General features: G+C 43.3%; 1 protein-coding gene across 5 annotated transcripts in view; it reads left to right on the top strand.

Annotated features, from left to right (window-relative positions):
* The first annotated feature begins 3,198 nt into the window (after positions 1-3,198).
* LOC309545723 (uncharacterized protein) overlaps positions 3,199-19,767 on the top strand; it is an 81,306-nt gene continuing 64,737 nt past the window's right edge. For all 5 annotated transcript variants that reach the window (XR_014224903.1, XR_014224904.1, XR_014224905.1 and 2 more), the window contains exon 1: positions 3,199-3,353. Coding sequence is in view for 1 of the 5 variants with exons in the window: in XM_082245058.1 (XP_082101184.1) it covers positions 3,227-3,353 (127 nt within the window). In the remaining 4 variants the exon portion in view is untranslated. The remainder of the gene's footprint in view (positions 3,354-19,767) is intronic.

Here is a 19,767-nt window from a genome sequence, read left to right on the forward strand (position 1 = left end):
ACAGATGCCACTGTGTTGAATCCCATTAGGGAGATATTCCAAAGCCATTCATCCATTTAGAACAGGGTGATCTTGATTGTATAAATGAGCTTAAAGGGGCCCAAAATGACTTCCTTAGTGATAGCCCATCAAGTGCATGCGAGGGCTCTGGAGAGCAGATCCAAGGGGGGATAGCATAGAGGTGCAGGAGTGAGTCGGGAGGTGCAGTTGCACAAGCACGTTTTGTCCACTAGGTGGCGTGGACTTCCTCAGGGAATTGTGTTCACCTGTCTTGTCGGGCTTTTAAATCCTCCGGAATAATCCATGAGAGGAATAATTGATCAGTCAATTTGTAATTGATTAGGATGTTAACCCCTTCGAGGGGCACAGGTGAAGGAAGTGTGTCAGAAAAGGTAGGCCTTTGTATGGCAACATCTTGTGTACAGAAAAAAAGACTACAGTTAAACAAATGAAAACAAATATAACTGAATTGGAGTCAACTCTAAAGTTAATAAGTACACATTCATATAGTACGACACCTTTTAAAATTAAATGTACTTAGTCCAGTACCTAAAAACACTCTGGAGTATCTGATCCATTCAAATGAGCATGCATAAACTCCCTTTAAATGGACGTGAGTCGTGGGATGAGGTAGAGAAAGGCATCTGGGGGCCAAAGGAACTAGTTCTTTTCTTTTTGGAGAAGGATGGTATTGAAGTCCCCTCTTCTATTTGAGAGTTTAAGGGCATAAAAGCTCTTCACCTTCAGGCCATTTGGTCTCTTGTCGTGGTATTTTCCAAAATGCTATGCAATTGGGGTTTCTTCATCTTTATTTCCCCGGGTACTAGCTAGATGCTCCCCTATACGAATTTTCAAGGGGCGTTTGGTTTTGCCCACATATAATTTGTGGCATGGGAATTCTAGCATGTATATTACCCTGTTGGTATTGCAATTGATAAATTGCTTTATCTGATAGACCTTCTGACCATTGGGGTCCTTAAAACGAGCTGTTTTTTCTACAGATTTGCAGATTTGGCATTTCCCACAAGGGAACATTCCATGGAGTTGGGGAAGGTCAGTGAGCCAGTTATGAGGTGTAGATTTAGTGAATTTCAATCGTGCCAGTTCATCAGAGAGGTTTTTGGCTCTTCTGGCTAATAGTGGGGGTCTGGGACTCACTATATTGGCCAGTTGGGGTGAGCGGGTCAACAGGTGCCAGTGCCTGGTAAGGATATTGCGCACCTCCTCCCATTGGGTGCCATAAGTGGCAATAATTCTGACCTGGTCTGGATGATCGTGCACGGCTCTTCTCAGGGTTCTGTGAGAGTAATTTCTTTCTCTGAACCTTACATACAGCTGGGTTGCTTCAGTTTGAAAGTCTGAATCTAATGTACAGTTCCTGATGTATCCAAAGGAATTGTCCCATCAGGATGTCTTTTATTAGGGACTTGGGGGGATGGCTACTAACCCCAAGTAGGGTGTGTGCCGTTGTTCCTTTTCTGTACATTTTGGTAGTTAGTTTCCCTTGTTCAATTTGAATCAAAAGGTCAAGAAAGGAGATCTGGTAGGGGTCACGATTAAAAGTAAGACGAATATTTCTACCCATGGAATTTATTACTTCAATTAAGTTTTCCAGAGTCTTGAGACCACCTCCCCAGATCATAAGAACATCATCTATGTATCTTAACCATAGAAGGACATGTTCATGGAACAGCTCTAAACAATAGACAATCTCCCCCTCCCACCATCCTAGATGTAAGCAGGCATAGGCCGGTGCCTAGGGTGCTCCCACGGAGGCACCTTGAATTGGTCTATAGTTTGCTCCCATAAATTGGAAACAAATGTTCATCAGGGCAAATTCCAACAGTTCCAACAGGAACTCATTTTGGGCCCCCCATGGACGGAAAGTTGGAATCCAAAAAATGTGCTGTTGCGGAGTGGGGTATAGAGGTGTAAAGAGGCTCGACATCAATACTGGCTAGATTTGCACCAGGGGGCACCATCACATTTTCAATATTCTTGAGCACATGTCTGGTATCCTGTACATAGGAAGGTAATTTCTTGACCATTTCTTTGAGGAGAGCATCCAGACATCTGCCCATCCATTCCAGAGGGCCCTTTAATGCCGACACAATAGGTCTGCCGGGGGGGGGATGGGTTGCATTGTCCCTTTTGGACATTGCCCTTCACTTCCTGTCCCATATCCACAACAGGAAGTGCAAGGAAAGCCCTCCAACCTGAGGGAATACCTGGTTGTCACTAGAACTAGTGTCCCCATTTAAATATTTCCCCTCATTTTCTGTTCTGGTGACCACTGACCACCAAATTTGGAGCTTTCACTTTCAGGGATGAAAGTCACCGGGAAAAATAGAGAGGGGGAATTTCTCATTTTCTCTAACAAGGCATAGACAGCAATAAACACCTGAAAGGGTTTCTAATCCCTCCCCACTCTATCCAAAACTAAAGAGAAAATGCTGCCTTTAGTTATTCTTTAAAGTGGTTGTAAACCTCTGAAACGAAAACAATGAACAATGCATTTCCTTCCATAGTGTGTACGTGCCTCAATCCAAAGAAGGTACACACTATGAGATTTCTGGCTACTGTCTCACTTCTCTGCATGTTTCACTTATGACATACTGTGCCGACTCCAAGAGATCAGGGGGAAGGGGAAGGAAGCTTCAGCATACAGCCCATGATTGACAGCCTTGGATGTGCATGTTTCCCTATGGGACTGTGCAGAGGGGGGAGTGTCCATTCTCTCCACTCAGGTCTCAGATTACACACAGCTCCCTCTTCTATTCTGGGCAGTGTGCAAGATCAGATCCCCACCCCCTGCCTTCGTGAGGTGAAAAAAAACTGTGTAAATTCTCTTCTTTGAATGGCTGTAGAGAAGAAAGTGCTGAAGATACAACTTATGTAGGAGGATTTGTTTAATCTCTGTGTATCACCTATGAGAATTCACTTCACTGGGTATTTTTAAAGGTTTACAACCACTTTAATATTAAGATTTCATGTAGCACAAGTACTAGCCTATAATACAGAACCAAATTCTCCAGGTTGGGTGTAAACATTAAACATTTGCTCGGAAATGTTTTTTTTCTTTTGACTGATTAGCCTTAAAGTTATATTTAAATAGACCCAAGTTCTAGTTTCATTTGTGCATAATTTTTACAAGTTTGTAAGTTGCACAGGAAGTGGTAATGCAGCTTCCTGCTTTTATGGGTTGAAGGCTGACAAGGCAATTTCGATGTTACAAGTGGAGGCCACACAAAATAAAGAGCAGTGTCGTAGTCACACAGTGCATCCATTAGCTACAGATGTGAAAGAGGCTCAGGTGGCAAGTCAAAAATGGGGAACTGCGCCAGGAAATCCAGGTAAGGAAACCAACGGTGTGGTTTTCACTTTTTAGGGAAGTAAAACGAGAGCAGCGTTCTGCTTGTTCGTCGATTGCATACCACCAGAAGCTTAAGACATTTTGTCAGGTCTAGGTGGAAAGGGGAACAAATGCTCGCTATTGAAAAAAGATCTTCTAAGACAGCGGTAAATCTCTGCAAATGGTAACACGGGGTGGAGACTGATCAAGCAAAGAGGTGTAAGAGATGGTGCAACAGGACATGCCTAGCTAATAGGGGTATTCTTCCTAAGATGATGGAGATGTCTATAGTGCCTAACTGAAATGTAAAGGGCCCAACTGTGAGGAAAAAAACACTACTTACTCTGAAGAGTTTGAGTAAGACCTTGCAAGGTGAGCAGGTACGTGTTGCCATTTCCTTGGTGAATTGGTCAGCATCGGATATCAACATAAGGATATAGTATTAAAAGCTGGTTCACACCCTACATGCATGAAAACTCATGGGGAAACCACGCAGATTTCACTTGCAGAGGCATCAGTTTCACATCAGTTTTCATGCACATTTCAGTGAGTTTTTATGCATGTTAACGTCAGTTTTCATGCACGTCAGTTATGTGCTCTCTTCACACCAATGCTGATTTTATATCAGTTTTTGTTTTCTTTGCTGAAAACTGCATTCATGTTGCAAATTCCTGCGCAGAAAAAATCCAGACATTGTGGTGTGAACAGGAAACATAGAGAACCATTGTTTTCTTTGAGCACTTGCAGAACGCGTGCATAAAAACTGATGTCTCTGCATCATTGGCTAGAAATAACTGTTGTGACGGACCCCGCACTCAAGAGGAGTATGTACCGTATAAGCTTCCCTTGCCCAAGACCAGCACAATCCAAGATCCCTTAGCCCACCCAGTCACTAGCCGTAACTCAGTGGAGGGTAGTAAGAAAATATAAGGCTTTTATTGAAGAACAGACGCAAGTAAATTCTGAAGAATCATTTGATATACTTCCCAAATTCCACAAGCTATGTGCCAGAAAGAGACATCAGAATGATCAGAACCTGATGATGAATTTTCCCACCAATTGCTATCGCTCAGTTCTTCACATAACTCAGTTTCGCTGTCGCTGTTTTCCAGTTCGTCTAAAAGCGCTTTTGCGCAAAAAGAACGCTTTTTGGACGCTATGGTCGTTCTCTATTTTCCCGGCACAAAGTACTGGAAAAGCACAGGCAGGACACTGGAAAAGTCACCAGGTGAAATCCTGTGGTGAAATGGAATGATACAGTGTAATCCGTCAGGATCACAGCTTTCTATCGTGTCATTTGGTGTATTTACATTTTTGAATTTGCTGCCGATTCCATCCCCCTGCGTTGCAATGCTCGCAGGGAGGGAACCAGCAGGCAAGTGCCGGCATCTGCGGAGCACAGAGCGGGGAGAGAGTGTCAGGATGGCTGCAGGATGACAGGGGAGGACAGCGGGGGATCGCAGGGAAGGTGAGTGTGATTCTGGGGTAATCCCGAGTGTGGCTTTTGGTACTGAAAATTACCCCCGAGCCACACTCAGGAATACCACTAGAGAGGTTAAGTAGGCCCCAGAAGGTTTTAAAAATAAAAAATTAGTTTAGACTATAATACACAATTTCAATTTAGATCTGTCCCCTGCAGTTCTTTATGCCCAATATATGTCCCCGGCCTTCCTAGTTGAATGAAGCCCAATGTCACTCAACCCTGGAAGACTAGGTACATACTATGAATTTAAGAACGTCAGTAGGCTCTTTACCGAGATTGGAGATGCAGGGTGTCAGGCTGACACCTCGCATCACCGATCGCCGCTCTGCGCGCCCCCGGGGGGCACACAGAGCGTATTATCCTGCCGCCGTCATATGACGTCCGGTCAGGATAATACAACCACAATCCCGCCGTCAATTTGCTATAGGGCGGGCGGGATGTGGTTAAGAAGAAACTGCACTTGAAGAGAAAATTTGACATTGTCTCAAAAAATGTTCTAAAGTGACAAAAGCGGCAACTCTACTATGAGATATTACCACAATGGGGACTCAAATTAGCAAAAAAGAGTCGCACTACAAAATAATAATAATATAACAACCATAAGGGCTCTTTTTTCCATGTGTGTAGTGAACAGCTATCACCAATGTGAATTCCAGCCTGACACCACCAACCTAATGTGGAAAGAATACAGGCTTACCAGCTTTACATAACCTTCTAAAAAGAAAGGTCTACAAAGTGTGTGGGCAAACAACCTAGCCAGAGTCTTCCTGTAGCATTCCTATAGGGTCCCTTTAGAGGCAGATGTTTGAGCAATAGCGATCGTCTCTGGATCATCCCCATAGGCTCATCTCCAAAAACATGGAGGGAATGCTCCTCCACATAGTGTAAAACCTTTTAGTATGTTTATTAAAAATATAAGATTGCACTTACATCAATATAATGCAAATATCACCTTTAAAGGAAATACTCCCTGGTCGGCATACAGCAAACAATCCACACTTTCGGGAACAGAGACACGCGATGATGTCAGCAGGTCGCTTCATCCTACACGTTTCGTCACAGGTGACATCATCGCATTTCTCTGTTCCCAGAAATGATGGTTGCCTGCTGTATGTCGGCCAGGACCCTCAGCATCTGCTCAAACATCTGCCTCTAAAGAGACCCTAAAGGAACGCTGCAGGAATACCCTGGCCGGGTTGTTTTGTTCACACAAAGGGAGGTAAATTAAAAAAGCAACCTAATATACAGCGGGGGGGGGGGGGACTTTTAGTGGGGTGAAGGGGTGATCCCCTGGTGGGGAGCTGAGCCCAGAGTAAGCCAATAAATTGAAACAAGGCAAGCTATCCCTTACTCTACTCTTTCCAGAACCCTCACTATGCCTACATGTACCAAGAAAGGCAAGAAGGATTAAAAATGTACTTTTCCTCAAACCAAACGGACACAATTTTATTTTGGCAATCAAATCTTTCATAGGAGGAAGATTGGCAATCAAATCTTCCATCATCCAAAATTGTATTTGTAATTGTATTTTCAGTTTTATTTATGCTTTTGTTTTTATCTATATGTATTACTGGTTTGTATATGGAAATAGGAAGTATGTACTATATGGAAACCATGAACCCACCCTGCTGGAGGAGGATTGGCAGTGATGCACATGGGATGGGTTCCAGCACCACTGCCACACCCCCAGAGGGAGGAGCTCTGTAGACCACATGGGTGCGGTTTGGGCCTTTACACTGGTATTGAAACCTGTGAGTAGATCATGTCACAGTGGCTCTGAGGAAGAGGCATATGCCTTGAAACGTGTCAGCCATCATCCTAATAAGACTAAGGACACCTGTATGGACTACTTCTGATACTCAAGTTTATGAGTCTGATGTGATTGATTTTCACCTGCATTTGTGAGTAGCCATTTTTATGTTTTAATAATACAAGCCTATATTGAGGATAATGCGCTAGGTCGGTGCGCCCTTCTTTTGTGTTTTTGTACGCTGCAGGAATACCCTGGCCGGGTTGTTTGGTCGCACAAAGGGAGGTAAATTTAAAAAGCAACCTAATATACAGCGGGGGGGGGGGACTTTTAGTGGGCTGAAGGGGTGATCCCCTGGTGGGGAGCTGAGCCCAGAGTAAGCTAATAAATTGAAACAAGGCAAGCTATCCCTTACTCTACTCTTTCCAGGACCCTCACTATGCCTACATGTACCAAGAAAGGCAAGAAGGGTTAAAAATGTACTTTTCCTCAAACCAAACGGACACAATTTTATTTTGGCAATCAAATCTTCCATAGGTAACAAATACCAAAACTCTGTTTATTGATTCTATAACCAGATATCCCCATTGTGCTGGGGATGTAACTCTGACATTGATACCAATGCCCACATATTCAGGTCTTTCACAATACCACTCTGTATACTCCTCCTTCTCTGTGGGAGTTAGTAGACTGATCTAATCTCAGCTACAACTTTCCTTCACACTTGTACATGTAGATCTGAGTGTAAGATATACTGTATATTCTTGGATTGACCCTGAAGTCACAGTGTACAATGACACAAAGAATTGGGCGGAGCTGGGTAATGTCCCTTCAGGTGAGAGATTGAAACCGGAACTAGTGGTATCACACTATGACTTTTGTGCTTAGTTTTACTCTTTAGTCTTGTGAGTGTTTTTTTGGTCGATTTTCTGATTTTAATTTAACCACTTCAATACAGGGCACTTTCACCCCCTTCCTGCCCAGGCTAATTTTCAGCTTTTAGCGCTGTTGCAATCTGAATGACTATTGAACATCATGCAACACTGTACCGAAACCAAATTTATGTAATTTTTTCCCACAAATAGAGTTTTCTTTTGGTGGTATTTGATCACCGCAAGTTTTTTTCTTTTTTGCTAAACAAATTAAAAAAGACTGAAAAGTTTGAAAAATAAAAAAAAGTTTTTTGTTTATGTTATAAAATGTTGTAAATAAATACGTTTTTCCTGCACTGATGAGGCCACACTGACAGGCACTGAAGAGGAGGCACTGATGGGGTGGCACTGATGATGAGGCACTAATATGCAGCGCTGATGGGCACTGATAGGTAGCACGGATATGCAGCATTGGTGGGCACTGATAGGCAACACTGATGGGTACTGATAGGCAGCACTGATGGGCACTGATAGGCGACACAGATGGGCACTGATAGGCAGCACTGATAGGTGGCACTGATGGGCACTGATGGGCACTGATAGGCGGCACTGATGGGCATCGGTGGGCGGTACTGATAGATGGCAAAGATGGGCACTGGTGGGCAGCACTGATAGATGGCAATGATGGGCAGCACTGATGAGGAGGGCACTGACAGGCTCCCTGAGAACTGATTGGCATCCCTGGTGGCATGGGTGGGCAATCCCTGGTGGCTCTAGTGGCATCCCCCAAGGGTCTGCACTGGGAATAAATTCTCTGATTACCAGCACAGACCCTCCCCCCCCCCGCCCCATCAGGAGAGCCGCCGATCGGCTCTCCTCTACTCTCACCTGTCAGGCGCGAGCTGAGGAAAGCCGATCAACGGCACTTCCTATTTACTATGTGACCAGGTGTGATTGGACACATCTGGTCACATGGTAAAGAGCCTACATCATTAGGTTTTTTACCGGGATGGGAGATGCGGTGTGTCAGAGTGACACACCACACCACTGGGGGTGCGCAGAGCGCTCTATCCTGCTGGACGTGATATGATGGCCAGTCAGGTTAGTGCAACCACTTTGCTGCCGTCATTTTGCTATTTGGCGGGCGGCAAGTGTTACACTATCCTGGATTTCCCTTCTGTCTTTGGGCTATAATATATATGGCTAAGTGGTGTAGAGACCTGCACATTTATTCTTTGGGGTTAGAAAAAAGTGAGTAATACTACTCAGGTGGTTGCGCTCAGGATTGACCAATGATAAGTGTAGGGGAAAAATGATTTTTTTTTTAAAAGTGAATTTTATATAAGCTGCTAGTTTAGACAACAATAGGTTGTGAAGAATAAGGATATAGTTGGAAATTCATGTGATCACTTCTCCATCCAACCAATATGGTAACCCCAAAGAATAAGGATATAGTAAAAAAAAAAAAAAAAAAAAAACAGCGCTCATATGTGAATGACAAAAATGTCTCCTTTCATAAAATAAAATATTTGTGTATAAATGAACTCAGTGTCCTATTCCACCGAATAGGCAAATCAATATTAATAACACAATAAAAATTAATTATATAGAAAGTGATTTGTGCACAACTGGATAAATATAAAAAATATAAAATATATATAGATCTCTGTGCATGGCAGACTGGGGAGCAGCAATACCTCTGAGTGAGGCATTTGAAGCGTTCTGCTGTTGGGAAAGTGTTGGGGATGGATTCGATGATCCAAACCTTGAGGCCCAAAGATGACTTCTGGTGATGTTTATGAAAATGTCGGGGAACGCTGTGCCGGTATTTGCAAACTGAAATGTAAGTGACTACTTTTTTGGAATAAAATATTATATTGAATACTACACTATGAGCCTCCCTACTGCTCTTTCCATCTCTATGCTGATACCCTACCACTAACGAGTGTAGGAGTGGCAAATAGAGGAATCTCCAGCACAGCCCCCACCCCGCTCTCTACTGAGGGACACAGCGGACCCCCCTCTAAGGATATCTCAAACCCTAGGACAACAACCCTTGGTGTATCATCCTGAGTAGAGGGACCCCTGAGAGCTGACCCATAGAGACCACTTACCTACGCAAGACCCCAAGGGGTCATCTGGTAAGTGGGAAGCGTATAAGGTGGAGGATACTCACGCTCCAGATACCCACTAAAGTCACCTGTTTACAGAGCACGAATCTGCACTTTTTTTTGGAATTTACTTGAATATTATCACCGTTTGGAGCACTATCATTTTATTAGCATACACAGCTAGTGTTTGCTGTTTGCACAAGGACTGTTACTATTGCACTATTATATAATATATATTTTATATTTTTTTTTATATTTATCCAATTGTGCACAAATCACTTTATATATAATTATGTTTTATTGTGTTATTAATATTGATTTGCCTATTCGGTGGAAAAGGACACTGAGTTAATTTATACACAAATATTTTATTTTATGAACTGGGACATTTTTGTCATTCACATATGAGCGCTGTTTTTTATATTTTTACTATATCCTTATTCTTTGGGGTTACCATATTGGTTGGATGGAGGAGTGATCACATGAATTTCATCAAGCGCATGAGACTTGTATTAATTTATGGGTCGAATCCTGAGATGAGCGTTCATTCTAGAAGGTGGTGAAACACTGTCTTTTGGTGTATTTGTGCATTATCAAGATATCACTGTGCAATCACTCTACTGATTGAACTTTGAGTTTACATTTACTTCATGCACTTTTATCATTTCCTGACATCAAGGGGGAGATTTACAAAAACTGGAGTGTGAAAAATCTGGTGCAGCTCTCCATAGAAACCAGTCAGCTTCCAGGTTTTATTGTCAAAGCTTAATTGAAAAAGCTGAAGTTAGAAGCTGATTGGCTGACATGCACAACTGCACCAGATTTTGCGCTCTCCAGCTTCAGTAAATCAACCTCAATGTGTCTAAAGATTCACAGCTATGATATATTTATATTGCACTGCATGGAATAATGTGTGATTTGATGTGCACTTTTTATTCTTTTATTAATTTATGATTTTCTTACCAATACATGTTGATTGATTGTTGATACTGTGATCTAAGAGTCATTTTATATTACTCTTGTATTCTTATGAAAAAGTACAGCGCTACACTGATTCACTTTAATTTTGTGCTTTTATTTGATGTGGGAACACATTTGAGTGTATGCAGCAATTCTTGGTTTGATTAGAAATTTTGTGGTATTATATGACACGTATGAGTATTTTTGTTTAGTAGTATTCTTGGATTGTATTTTGTGTAATTTGTTGCATTCTTGCTAATTATATATCCTTTCACCTTCCTTCTTCTTAAAACTGCTGACGCAGAATATCTTCCTAAGGTTCTCTCGGTGGCTACACACTGCTGCATAACACCTTGTTTTGGTTCCAGCACAGTTTTCTAGCAGCAACCCGTAAGGTTACTTATTTGCAGTGGGCATCAATGCTCGCTTCTAGAGTTGTAGTGCACTAAGGACCAATGTCTCAGAATGACTATTTGAATGGGAGCCTTCGGGCCCATACGCTACACAACTTCTCTTGTTAAATGTAGTATGGTCTTTGGTGTATTTATTTTGTTTGCCTCACTAAGGCTGTTACAGCCGACCATTGAGAATGTTATACCGCTGTTTGATGTTTTCTATCCTTATTTTTTTATATTTGTACTCTGAAAATTTTCAATAAAAACCATTGAAAAAGAAAACTGCTGACACAGTTTTTTGGCATCTCAACTGGCTATCCCAGTGCATGTGGTGGGAGACTATAATAATATTCTTGACCTGGCTTTAGACACTCCCCATAACTACACCTTAGTACAGCCTTTTTCAACCAGGGTGCCTTGAGGTTTCTTAAGGGGTGCCTTGGCAAAATGCCTAAAAATTTCCCAAAAATGTTATACAAGCCAGCATGTGGATGAAGTCTACCTTTTAGTTACACAAAACCACAGGTTTTCATTGTGCACCATTACAACCTTATAGCTGCCGGCATCAAAACGACCAATGGCATCATCAGTTGATATGGAGGATGTCAATTGCTTGCATAGTATCCTTGTTTGACCCTCCCCTGCCCCTCCCCATCAGTGTTGGGGTCACATTAGCTGAGTGATGAAGAAAAACTAGGATAGAAACATTGGAATCCTAGTCAGTACCAGTTTGCAAAAGTGTATTTGCTTTGGAAGAATAAATCACCTCTAACGCTGGGTGTCCTACTTGTGTGGATGTTGCTGCATTATATAAAACTATCAGAATAGTTTTTACACTTTAGAATGGGGTGCCTCAAGATTGTCCATAATTTGTACTGGAGAAAGGTTGACAAACACTGCCTTAGTACTCAAACCCATACATCATTTGCCATATATATCTTTGAAATAGGCTTGAAAGACTTTCAGAGGTATCAACACCCTAATTGTAAGCAATTCTTCTGTTACTCTGGAACCCATTCATCACTCATTCGTCACATACTTAACCTTGGTCAATGGAATGCTGCTGCCATTTGCTGTGTCCCCCCAATATGCCCCTAGAGGTCTTTCAGGCCACTCTCCTCACATATTATTATTATTATTATTATTATTCGGGATTTATATAGCGCCAGCAGTTTACGCAGCGTTTTACAATGTCAAAGGGAGACAATGCAGTTACAATACAATAAAATACAAGAGGATTAAGAGGCCCTGCTCAGAAGAGCTTACAATCAAATGGGGTGGGGCAGGTGTTACAAGAGGTGGTAACAGTAGGGAATGAGCTGATGGAAGATTAGTGATAGGCTTCCTGAAAAGATGAGTTTTCAGGGATCGCCTGAAAGCAGCTAGAGTAGGAGATAGCCGTACAGGTTGAGGTAGAGCATTCCAGAGGATGGGAGAGGCCCTGGAGAAATCCTGGAGACAAGCATGGGAGGAGGAGACAAGGGAGCTTGAGAGTAGGAGGTCTTGAGAGGAGCGGAGAGGACGGTTTGGGTCATATTTGGAGACAAGATTGGTAATGTAGCTCGGGGCAGAGTTGTGACTGGCTTTGTATGTTGTGGTTAGTATTTTTAATTTAATTCGCTGGGCAATCGGGAGCCAGTGTAGGGATTGGCAGAGAGGGGTGGCAGACGCTGAGCGGTTGGTAAGGTGGATAAGCCTGGCAGCAGCATTCATAATAGACTGAAGAGGAGATAGCCTATGGAGTGGTAGGCCTATGAGAAGGGAGTTGAAATAGTCGAGGCGAGAAATAACAAGGGAGTGAATGAGTAGCTTGGTGGTTTCAGTTGTTAAAAAGGGGCGAATTTTAGAGATGTTGCAGAGGTGAAGTCTACAAGCTTTTGACAATGATTGGATTTGGGGCTGAAAGGACAGGTCAGGGTCTAGGATTACACCTAGTACCCTGGCTTGAGGGGAGGGATTGATGGTGGCATAACTAATTTTGATGGAAAAGTCATGGAGGGGGGCATGGACAGGGGGGAATATTACCAGCTCAGTTTTAGAGAGATTTAGTTTGAGGAAGTGGTGTGACATCCATGTTGATATGTCAGTGAGTAAGTTAGCAATGAGGGAGGAGACTGAAGGAGAGAGGTGAGGAGTAGACAGATAGATTTGAGTGTCATCGGCGTATAGATGGTATTGGTAGCCGTAGGCGGTTATCAAGTGACCAAGGGAGGCGGTGTAGATAGAGAAGAGGAGGGGTCCAAGAACAGAGCCTTGGGGAACCCCCATAGAAAGGGGCAATGGGGAGGAGGAGGTAGAGTTGTGGGTAACACTGAAGGAGCGCTGTGATAGGTAGGAGGAGAACCAAGATAGAGCCGAATCTTGGAGGCCAAGGGAACGGAGTTTATTAAGAAGGAGTAGGTGGTCAACAGTATCAAAGGCCGCAGAGAGGTAAAGTAATAGGAGTATGGAGTAGTGGCCATTGGTTTTAGCAGTTAGTAAATCGTTGGTGATTTTTAGTAAGGCAGTTTCTGTGGAGTGCTGCGAGCAAAAGCCAGACTGTAAGGGATCAAGAAGGTTATTTTCACTAAGTTAGGAGCTGAGACGGTTATAGACTAAGCGTTCTAGAAGTTTAGAAATGAATGGGAGCAGTGAAATGCGTCTTAGGTTGTTCAGGTTGGTGGAGTCCAGTGAGGGAGAGTGAGCGAAGGGTCCTGTCCTGTCTGTCCTATCCTCTCCTGTCTCCTGTCTCGCTGCGGGGGGATGGTGTGCAGCCTGGTGTGGTCCGGGGGGGGGTGTATGGTGCGGTCGGTCTGCCGCCCCCCCCCCCCGGCCCATGGAGCACCAGCCGCCACTGACGGAAGTTGATCGGCAGATCGGTTTCTGTACAATCAGCCTACCTATACTTGAATAAAAATTTGGCCTTGCATCTGTTCCTTGCTGAACCGGACACATTTCAATCCATGTATGACCAGCGTTACCCAGACAGAGACAACTCATCCTTACTCACACCCATACGTATTTTACACACGCCACCAATAAACTGAAAAATAAATATCTGCGCCATCTTGAGACAATACCCTTATATGGCTGTTTATTGTCTTTATTATACTAGTTTTACTTACCTTTTACACTGGAAGTAATGTGAGGGATAAGAACCGGAAATGTTCAGTGTTGGAAAATCCCATTGTACAATTGTCTGTTACATAATATCTCATTATTCACCCTCTATGTGGATGTGGCATGTATAAACCAGAAAAAGAAGGTACGCAACATGTGTGGTAACATCATACTGTAATGTATACTTTACAAATAGCTAAAAAGATCAATGGTGTCAGTGGGAACTTACCTGAGAGGCAGAAGTTGCTCATTGCTCAAGGAACCCCTAGCAACCTCTGGAGGAACCCCATAGATTCATGGAACCCTGGTTGAGAAACTCTGACTTAAAGTGACACTAAACTCTAAACGTTATATTCCAGTATGTGTTCTTAACTCCAAAAAGTGCCTTCTATTGCTCTTGGCCTCCTCCAAATTTCCAAGTGTGGCCCTAGCCCTGGGAGAGAAAACCATGGACGCCGTGCTGGTGCCCAGCTGGCTCTTTACCAACTAAAGACATCGTCAGTTTGTAGCACACGGGCTGGTGGCCCCCTACACTGGGAAGGGTTGCCAACCATCAGTAAATTTACTGACAGTTTGTAAAAATATATGATTTTTTACAACTGTCTGTAAATATCAGGGGCTGATCATTTCTCATGCTGTGTTGACTTTTAACCACTTCTGGACCGGAAGGATTTGCCCCCTTAACCTCCTAGGCGGTAATCCCGAGCGTGACTCGGGGTTGATTTTTCATATCAGGAGCGGTAACCCCGAGTCACGCTCGGGGTGGATTGCAGAGAGCGCAGCGGTGTTCTCTTACCTTATCCTGGCGATCCAGCGATGATCTCTCATTGCTGAGATCGCCAGCCGAGAGTCCCACCGCTCCTCCGTCCCTCCGTCGGTCTGATCACTTCCTAGTTCCGTTCCCTGCAACAGCAATGCTGCATGGGAGCGGAACTAGGGAGGGAAATAAAAAAAAAAAAAAAAAACGTTATATATATATATATGCGCATATATATATATATATGCGCATATATATATATATATATATATATATATATATATATATATATATATATACCGGTGTATATATATATATATATATTGTAACAGGAAGTCAGCTAAATCTGGGAATGTAGTCACAGGAAGGAGATACATTTCCACCTGATTTAGAAAGTCCATTAATTAATTTAGGGTGTTGGCTACAGAGCTAGCCAGCAGGAAGTTGAAAGGCCTTCACCTGTTCAGAATGAGGGAGTTAAGGCTCTATAATTTGTTCAGAGAAAGTCCTATTGTTTGCTGCCTCCAGAAGCTGCATCCTGAAGCCATGTGGGCTGGGAGGGGTTTTGGGGTCTGTCCTGAGTGAGCCTCAGAAATGTGGTGACACGTGGCTTGAATCACCCCTTTGGAATAAACCGTTCCTTCAAAAACTTCAAGCATTGGAAAATGTATCATTAGAGCTTCAGCAAACAAAAGAGTTGTGTAAGAAATGTGATGATTTCTCAGTTCAGGCTGAAAACCTAGTGGAGAAAACTAAAGCGGAGAAAACTAAAGCAAGTGATATAAATCTGGGAGAAAAAAGAAAACGCCACCTAGTGGAGAAAACTAAGGCTGTTGGTGAAAACGTGAAGCAAATGAATAAGTGCCTTTCAGGGAGTGTTTCCAAAATGGAACTGGTGAAAGACGGGTGGCAGAAGTTTGATCGTGATCTTGAGATGCATTCCATGTGGAATTCAGATAGAGAAAAGGAACTAGGTGACTTTGAGCGGTCAAATAGTTCAGCAGAAAGTGCATTGAAGAAACCTGTAAAAGAATGTGTTGCAGTTCCATGCTTCTTCACTGATGCAGAGAGGAGGTCTATAATGGATACCACCCAGATCGCTGGGTTCAACTGTGTTGTTGCCTTTGACCCCTATGTTGGTGGAAGGAAAGTTGATGATGTTCTGGTTGGCTTCTTCTGTGAAGAGTTTGGCAAGAAATATAAACTCAATATCAAATCAAATAGTAGGCCTTTACTGCGACTCGCTCAGGAGGGCGAAAAGTTTAAGAAGTTGATGAGTGCAAATGCTTCAGATCTGCCTATGAATATGAAATGTTTGGTGAATGATATTGATGTCTCTGGGAAAAGGAACAGGGGTCACTTTGAAGAAATGTGTGACAGCCTGTTGTCTCAATTGGAAAATCCTCTGCACAGCATCTTAGAGCAAGCAAAGCTCAAGAAGGAAGATCATTCCCTTTTACAACAAAAAGTCAATGATTGTGTACAGCTGTATGGAGAGGCAACTCAAGTCACAGAGGGATGTCAAGAGTCCCTACTTGGAACAAAGCTTAGTGAAGCAAAGGTTCTCAAAGTTTTGTGGAAAACATTTATGGATTGCAGAGAGAGGCGTCTTAAGAATGTTGAAGACATTAAGACTAGCCCAATTGAGTTGCCTATGGATCACGGTCCTCCGTGGTGGATTGGACAGACGGTTATGAGGGACAAGCTGTCTGACATTTATGAGAAAGCTGTCAATGAAGATGACAGAAACGAGAAGGAGCGAAATGATGCCAAAAATGCAGTTGAAGAATGTGTATATGAGATGAGAGACAAACTGTGTGGCATTTATGAGAAATCCGTCAATGAAGATGACAAAACAGTTTCATCCGGAAGCTTGAGGATAATAGGAGGCTTATCAGTGAGTCAGCAGTGCTTGACACATGCGTGCCTGGAAATCTGTGTCCCAACCCTAGGGTTGAAACAAGAGGGGGGGGTATGTAACAGGAAGTCAGCTAAATCTGGGAATGTAGTCACAGGAAGGAGATACATTTCCACCTGATTTAGAAAGTCCATTAATTAATTTAGGGTGTTGGCTACAGAGCTAGCCAGCAGGAAGTTGAAAGGCCTTCACCTGTTCAGAATGAGGGAGTTAAGGCTCTATAATTTGTTCAGAGAAAGTCCTATTGTTTGCTGCCTCCAGAAGCTGCATCCTGAAGCCATGTGGGCTGGGAGCAGGAGGACAGTCAGCGTGTGCCTCCCGACAGGATGTGTGGGCCTGGGAGAAGACCCCCCGGAGTGATGTGTGCCCGGGACGGTAACCAAGGGTGAATACGTCTCAAAGGTGAGAAGACGAACTGTTGATGTGAAAGAAACAAAGGACTGTGTTGCCCTGTGAAGCTATTATAAAAGGACTATTGAGTGTCCGCTGTAGGACAAGGAAGTCTGCCCGACGGTAGGTTGGAGACAGACACTTAGGCAGGTTCCAGTTGTGAGAAGGTAGCCGCCCACAGAGGCAAGGATTTATTTTCTGTTTTATTTTATTTTGGATGTTTTGCTGCATACAGCCTGGTGAAGAAAACACCATTTAATAAACCACACTGTTTGTTTGCAAGCACTTGTCGGCTACCTCTCTGGGAAAACGCACCCCCCAAGGGGTCATCCACACCCGCCACCGAGCTAATCCCTCACATATGGTGGAGGTATGCAGTGGGCATAAGCAAAGATCCCTGCAAGGAAGTGCAAATGTTTGATGAACTTTATCTGGTGCATGAGATTGCACAATCTATGTGTGCAGGAGAGAAGATCCTGACAGAAAACAAAAAAAAAAAAAAAAGTGTTTTAAAGAGACAGCGGTCTCAAAATTATTTGATGAACTTTGTTGTGTCTGGTGCAAGTGACTGCACAAACTGTGTGCGCAGGAAAAGAGATCCTGCAAGAGAGAGAAAAACTACATGTGTTGAAGAGACAGTGGTCTGAAAATTGTTTGCTGGACTGTGAAAAATTTGTTTGTGGAGTTATTGAAGATGGGGCGGTCCAAACGCCTGAAAAATGCAAAGATAGATGAAATGAGAGACCGGATTCTATGGATGGAGGGGATGTTGCCGTCTGAACCAGCCCCATCCATGCCTAAAGAGAGTCTACTAAAGAGGAAGGTTGTTGTCCCTAGCAACACTGATGAAACTGCTATGGAGACGCAGTGTGCTCAGATGAAAAGTAAACTCAAAATGGAGGAGATGTTGAAACATCTGATTATATCAAATGCAGCTCAACAGCAAGCAAATGCAGCTCAACAGCAGGCAAATGCGGATTTTCAGCAGAGCTTTGCAGCTCAACAAAAGGCTCATCAAGAGAGCATGGCAGGCTGGAAACAGAGACGCCAGCAGCCAATGGAGGCCATCGGTTTGGAGGAAACCGAGTATGTGTGCAGGGCTGAGTTGGATGCCTTGCAACGGAAAATGGAAGAAAAGGAACAAGCCTTGGAATTGCTTAAAATGGAGCATAGAAACTTGCAGGAAACAAATGAACTACTCAAGTCTCATGTGTCACAGTGGGAAGAATCCACTGCTCTTCTTTTGGTCGAGTTGCAAAAACGCAGAGAGACTATAATGGAGAAAGATACCATCCTCATGGAAAAGGAAAGTGAAATTCAGACTTTGCAGAAGCAAAGTATGGCTGATATGTTGGAGTTGCGTAATCAGCTGGAAAAAAGTCTTCAGTCTTTGGGAGCTACAAAAATAGACCTGCAGGAGTCGCAGGAACAGAATGTTGCTCTGGAAGCGACATTGTCTCTCAGCGACAAAGAGAAAAGTGAAAGAGAGGCTAAATTACTGAGTACTGTGTATGAGCTCACTACTTTAAGCAATGTGGTAGATGAATGGCGTGCGGACTGTGAAAGTTGGAAAGGGGAAGCCCAACGTGTCCAGCAGCAGTTAAAGGAGAAAGAAGCCTGTGTGGCAGAATTACATTCTTATTCCCAGATGCTAGCCAATGAGGTGAAGGCTCTTATGCAGGGAAAAGAAGATTGTGAACATAAGAGGGAAAAAGTAGAGGCACAGCTTCTGGAATCGCAAGTCAAGGTGTCAGAAGGTGACCGATTGTGTGCTAAGCTGTCAGAGAAGGCAAACCGACTGCAGGTTGAGTTGGACAATGTTACAAATCAGCTTTCTCAAGCAGACAGAAAATCTAGAGAAATTGCGGAAGATTTTTCTATCTTGGAATCGCAGCTGCAAGACACGCAGGAACTCTTACAGGAAGAGAGGTGTCAAAGGCTGAGTTTTAGCACAAAGCTCAAACAAATGGAAGATGAGAAAAATGGCTTCCTGGAACAATTAAAAGAGGAGGCGGAAGCAAAGAAAAACCTATCAGAGCAAGTCGCAACATTGCAAGCTCAGATAGCGGTTATGAAAAAACGCATGGAAGAAAGCGTTGGTTCATTACAGTGTGTTGAAGATGTGAAAAAGAAGTTTGATCAGATGCTTGGTGAAGAGAAGAATGTGTCTGCAAAATATGCAGAAGAACGCGCACGTGCAGAAACGGAGGTGCGTGATAACGAGAGCAAAGCCCTGTTCTTGGCTCGCTCTTTGGAGGAAGCTCTAGAGTGTAAGGCTGAACTAGAAAGTGTTAAACAGCTGCGTACAGAAATGGAAGAATTGGTCAGCTCCAAGGATGATGTTGTGAAAAGAGTTCAGGAGCTAGAAAAGTCTAAGCGAGCCTTAGAACAGCAAGTAGAAGAGATGAAGATTCCGTTGCAGGAACTGGAAGAGGAATTCCAGGCAACAGAGGATCTGTCCCAAAGAGGGGATAGTGTGCCTGATGCAGTTTTTAAAAGGATCAGTGTTTTGGGGTCTGTCCTGAGTGAGCCTCAGAAATGTGGTGACACGTGGCTTGAATCACCCCTTTGGAATAAACCGTTCCTTCAAAAACTTCAAGCATTGGAAAATGTATCATTAGAGCTTCAGCAAACAAAAGAGTTGTGTAAGAAATGTGATGATTTCTCAGTTCAGGCTGAA

The sequence above is a fragment of the Pelophylax lessonae genome, assembly GCF_965119305.1.
Source record: "Pelophylax lessonae genome assembly, chromosome: 2".
Lineage (NCBI taxonomy): Eukaryota > Metazoa > Chordata > Amphibia > Anura > Ranidae > Pelophylax > Pelophylax lessonae.